This window comes from Alligator sinensis, unplaced genomic scaffold (genome assembly GCF_000455745.1).
Source record: "Alligator sinensis unplaced genomic scaffold, ASM45574v1 scaffold174_1, whole genome shotgun sequence".
Lineage (NCBI taxonomy): Eukaryota > Metazoa > Chordata > Crocodylia > Alligatoridae > Alligator > Alligator sinensis.
In genome coordinates, this window is record NW_005842516.1 from 62,532 (window position 1) to 67,559 (window position 5,028).

Genomic DNA, 5,028 nt, shown 5'->3' on the forward strand with positions numbered 1-5,028 from the left:
CACCATTTTGAAAGAGATATGTGCATTGCCATCTTCATCCAACCAAAAGAGATTTGGGATTCCAAAACAAGTCATCACAGCAATGAAAGGGTCTGTGACTCTTAGGTGCATGTCACGTGTCAAACTATGCAAACTATGCAAAATGGAGGAGGAATAACCAACCTCTTTTCCAGCAACCTAGTACTCAGAGCACTTTCTCATTACTCAGCCTCATACTCGGTTCTGGAAGCAGATATCTCAGTTTCCAAGCAACTATGTTGGCCACAGGAAGCTTGAACCCCCACCACCCTCTTCTTGGACATGTATCCCATCACTACTAAAAGTTAATGTGCTTCAATTTACCATTCAGTGAACAAATGCATTGATAAAAATCAGAACACTTTGAAGAAAATGGTCAGTCCCAACAACATCAACAGGGTCAATACATGATATTATTATTCAGTCATACATTGCCTTAGGAAATACTGCAAGTCCTCCTCTTCCAGAATGCTGTTCCATCATGCTAAAATTGACACAGCATTCATGTATTTAGCCCACTTGGGTTTAACATGAAGAAAGGACACATATGTAAGATTGTGGGTTCATATTAACAGGTGGCTAAACTTGTGGTAGGGTCCAACCAGCATTAATATAGTCTTTTAACTGGGGATGTGCCCATCCAGAAATCTACAGAAACTCTTTTCCTGCCATTTAACATTGGAAGGAAATACTGATGATGCCATTCTTTAAACCAAGGATGCCATGATATTTAAACCAGGATCACCAGGGCATGGGTGGACAATTACTTGTGCAAGCCCTGGAAAAATCGGGGCAACCACAGAATTTGGTAACACAGAGGATCTCACTCCGACCCCAGCCCAAGGATAAGCCTCTTTTAAGAGCACTGGGAATCCCAGAGCTTCCAATGGCAGGCTTAGCTTCCTGTACACAAATGCCAGGAGCATGGGGTCTAAGAGGACAACCTGGCCCTCTTGCTAACCAAAAATGAATACAATCTCATAGGGATAATGAAGCCCTGGTGGGACTCCATCTATGACTGGACCACAGGTTTTGATGCCTATACTTTGTACAGGAGGGTTTGTGTTGCAAGGAAGGGCAGGCATGTAACTCTATGTGAAGGAGCAGTACACTTCCCTACAAGCAGAGATTGGCACCCAAGGAGAGTGACTTGAGACCCTCTGGGTTACAATACAGGGAGACCATGGTTGAGGGGATATAACTATAGGAGTCTATTAGAGACCTCCTAACCAGGAGAAAGAGCTTGACCATGACTTTGCTAGGGAACTAGGAGAAGCTGTACACTTTCAGTGCACAGTCATCATCAGCAACTTCAAGCACCCTGACATCTCATGGGAAGAGCATTCAGCCAAATCTGATTGGTTGCAACACTTCCTCACTTGCATTGAGGAGCTCTACTTGACTCAAGAAGTCTACCAGTCCACAAGAGGTAGGGGTCTGCTGTATCTGGTACTGGCCATTGGGGATGATTCAAGATTTATTTACTGTAGTTAAGATATGGGCTAATTCTACTAAGTTTAATGTGATCAAACTGCCATTGGATCCCAAGACACTTCCTTTTGGGAAGTACTGTTTCAGTAAAACTAGATAATTTGGTAAAATCTTGAATATATCTTGAATGCCAGCTTGAGGTCAAACACTTCACACATGCATACAATATCATGAGAAGTGGTACCCATCTGTCTGTCTGCCCTACAGAGGGAAAAAGAGAAAAAAAAATGATGCGTAATAAGACATCTAACACTTCTACTGTCTCACTGTCTATTTGCTTGCACTCCATTGTTTAAATCCCCTACATATTAGTGATGCAATTAATAATAATAATTGAATCACAATTCTATTATTCTAATAATTCTAATAATAATTATAATCACAATTAATAACAATAGAATAGAAGGGACTCAAGAATCATGTGGTCCCCACCCTGCACAAATGCAAGGATGTTACTCCAAAATTATCCCTGGCCCATGTCCATCCAACCTTTTCTTGAAAACCTCCAATGAAGGAGACTCCACAACTTCCCTGGACAATCTATTAAATGTCCTCACTCCTCTGAAAACAAGGGTGTTTTTTTCCTCAAATCTAATCTAAAATTACTTTGCTTAAATTGGAAACTTGACATCCTTCCCTATGCAGCAATGGAGAACTGTTGCTTTCCACCCACTACTGCATGGCACTTATTCAGATATTTCCAGCCTGCTGTGATGTGCCTCCTTAATTGCCTTTTCTGCCAGCTAAATATGCCTTGTTCTCTCAACCTCTTCTTGCATGGCTTGCATTCCAACCCATTATCATTCATGTCACCTATCTCTGAACTTCCCTAACTTTTCAATATTTTTTTTTAAATATGGAGCCCAGGACTTCACATAATAGTCTAGATGAAGCCTAACCAGCAGCATGTAGATTGGCACTATAGGATCATAGAAGCATAGAAACATAAAACCGGGAGGGACCTGTTCAATCATCAAGTCCAGTCCCCTGCCATGGGCAGGAAGTTATAGGACTCAGATGTGCTCTTTTCCATCCTCACCTTGAACACCTCCAGGGAGGCTGACTGCACCACCTCTGCTGTGAGTGTGTTCCAGATTCTGGTGACCCTTACAGAGAAGAAGTTTTTCCTTATGACCAATCTGAATTTCCGTCTATTAGTTTATGCCCATGGGTCCTCATCTTCCCTTGAGGTGCCCTCCTGTATAGTTGCTCTCCTAGTTCTTGATGCTGCCCCCTGATGTGCTTGTAGGCAGTTATCAAGTCAGCTCTCAGCCTTCTCTTACTCAGCCTGACCAGGCCCAGTTCCCGGAGTCTCTCCTCATAGGGCCTACCCTCCATGCCCTTACCCATATGGGTGGCCCATCTTTGTACCCTCTCAAACTTATCCACATTCTTCTTGAAGTGTGGTGCCTACAACGTGTCACAGTACTCCAGTTGAGGCTGATTAGAGAGGGAGGAGCACCTCCCTGGATCTATTGGCCACACATCGGCTGATGCACGCCAGAGTTTTATTGTCCCTTCTGACAGCCTCGTTACACTGTTGGCTCATATTCGTGTTCCAGTCAGTTGTGGTCCCCTCTGTCTCATTCAGATGCTGTGCCAGCCAGTGGACCACCACCCACTGTATATTTGTGGTGAGGGTTCTTCCTACCCAGGTGAAGGACCTTGCACTTCTCCCTCCCTGTTAAACCTCATCTGACTTTATTCCACCCATAAATCCTGTCTGTCAAGGTCATCCTGATCTTTGCCCTATTTTCTGGTGTGCCCGTGTATCCGCACAGCTTGGTAATGTCTGCTGACTTAATCATAGAACTTTCCAACCCCTTGTCCACATTGTTAATGAATATATTAAATAGCATGGATCCAAGCACCGATCCCTATCACCTCCCATGGTTTCTAACTAATACTTGTCTTGTTGCAGCCTAAACTGCATTCATGTTTTTGTAGCTACATCAAATTGGTGATTCATGTTCAGTCTGTGATCCACCAGATCCCCAAGATCCTTTCCAACAATGCTGCCACACAACTGTTTATAACCCAGCCTGTATTTGTGCTTTTAATTATGCTTCCTTAGGTGCAACAACTTGCATTCCTTTCCTTGGACTTCATCCTTTTGTTTCTAGCCCAGCTTCCCTGTCTGTCCGGGTCCATTTGAATTCTGTACCTATCCTCTAAAGTGTCTGCAGTTCATCCCAGTTTCACAAAATCTGGACATTTGCCTATATCCAAATAATTGATTACACCAACTGGTAAATAAACATCTTCCATTCATCATCTTGCAATTGGTGGCATTTATTTTAGGTGGCGCACACAGTAAAATTGATGCATAAAACATCGCTTTCCCACTTCAATGGTGTTAACACAAAATGACCCAAGTCAAGCGTCATTCTACATACAAAGCTACAGACTTAAACCACCACCTTTATTGTTTTCATGCTATAGTGTGCAACCAACATACAAAACATGATTTCATGAGTTAATTATTATTTCTGGAGTATTTTCCACAAAACCTTTGGAGCAGTTTCCTCAGGGCAGCTTGGATCTCCTTGTTCCTCATGCTGTAGATGACTGGATTCATCAATGGAGGCACCACACAATACAGTACAGTTGCCAAGAGATCCAGAGGGGACAGAGAGTCAGAGATGGGCTTCATGTAGGCAATTGCACCAGTGGAAAGAAGCAGGGAGACCACAGTAAGGTGAGGAATGCAGGTGGAGAAGGCTTTCTGATGGCCCTGTTGAGAGGGGATTCTCCACACTGCGGTGAAGATCTGAACATACGACACAACGATGAAAACAAAACAGCATAAACATAAAAACACACTGAAGGAAAGGGCTGCCAGCTCTCTGCGGTATGTGTCAGAGCAGGAGAGCTTGAGCAGCTGAGGTATTTCACAGAAGAACTGGTTGATGATATTTGAGTGGCAGAATGGTATGGTAAAAGTGTTCCCAGTGTGCAGTGCAGAGTAGATGACACCAGCAGTCCAAGTACAGGCAGCCATCTGGACACAAGCTCTCCTGTTCATTATTATCTCATAATGCGGTGGCTTGCAGATGGCAATGTACCGGTCATATGCCATAACCGTGAGAAGACACATGTTTGCTTCCAGGAAGCAGAAGAGACAAAACACTTGGGCAACACATCCAGCATAGGAAATCCACTTGGTGTTCAATAAAGAGTTAGACATGGATTTTGGTATGGTCACTGAGATGGAGCCAAGGTCTAGGATGAATAAATTTATCAAAAAGAAGTGCATTGGGTTATGCAGGTGGTGGCTGAGGGCTACAGCTGTGATTGTTAGGAGATTCGCCATCAGGGCTGCCAGGTATGCTGCTAGGAAGAGGAGGAAGTGTAAGATCTGCAGCTCCCGAGTGTCAGAAAACCTCAGGAGGAGGAATCCTGTCCCTGTGCTTCTGTTGGACATTTTTCTCCTCGGTGCCTTGTGCAAGGCCGGTGAAAGGAGAACAAAGGCAGCGATCAGGGTCAGAGCAGCAAACGCACGAGGGAAGCTCACATCAG

General features: G+C 43.9%; 1 protein-coding gene across 1 annotated transcript; it reads right to left on the reverse strand.

The window, feature by feature from the left end:
* Positions 1–1,677: 1,677 nt before the first annotated feature.
* On the reverse strand, positions 1,678–4,822 carry LOC112551580 (olfactory receptor 14A16-like). The gene is made up of 2 exons (XM_025213254.1): positions 4,079–4,822; positions 1,678–1,710 (listed from the first exon to the last, which is right to left on the reverse strand). The coding sequence occupies exons 1-2, from the start codon at positions 4,820–4,822 to the stop codon at positions 1,678–1,680; spliced, it is 777 nt and encodes a 258-aa protein (XP_025069039.1).
* Between the last annotated feature and the right edge of the window lie 206 nt (positions 4,823–5,028).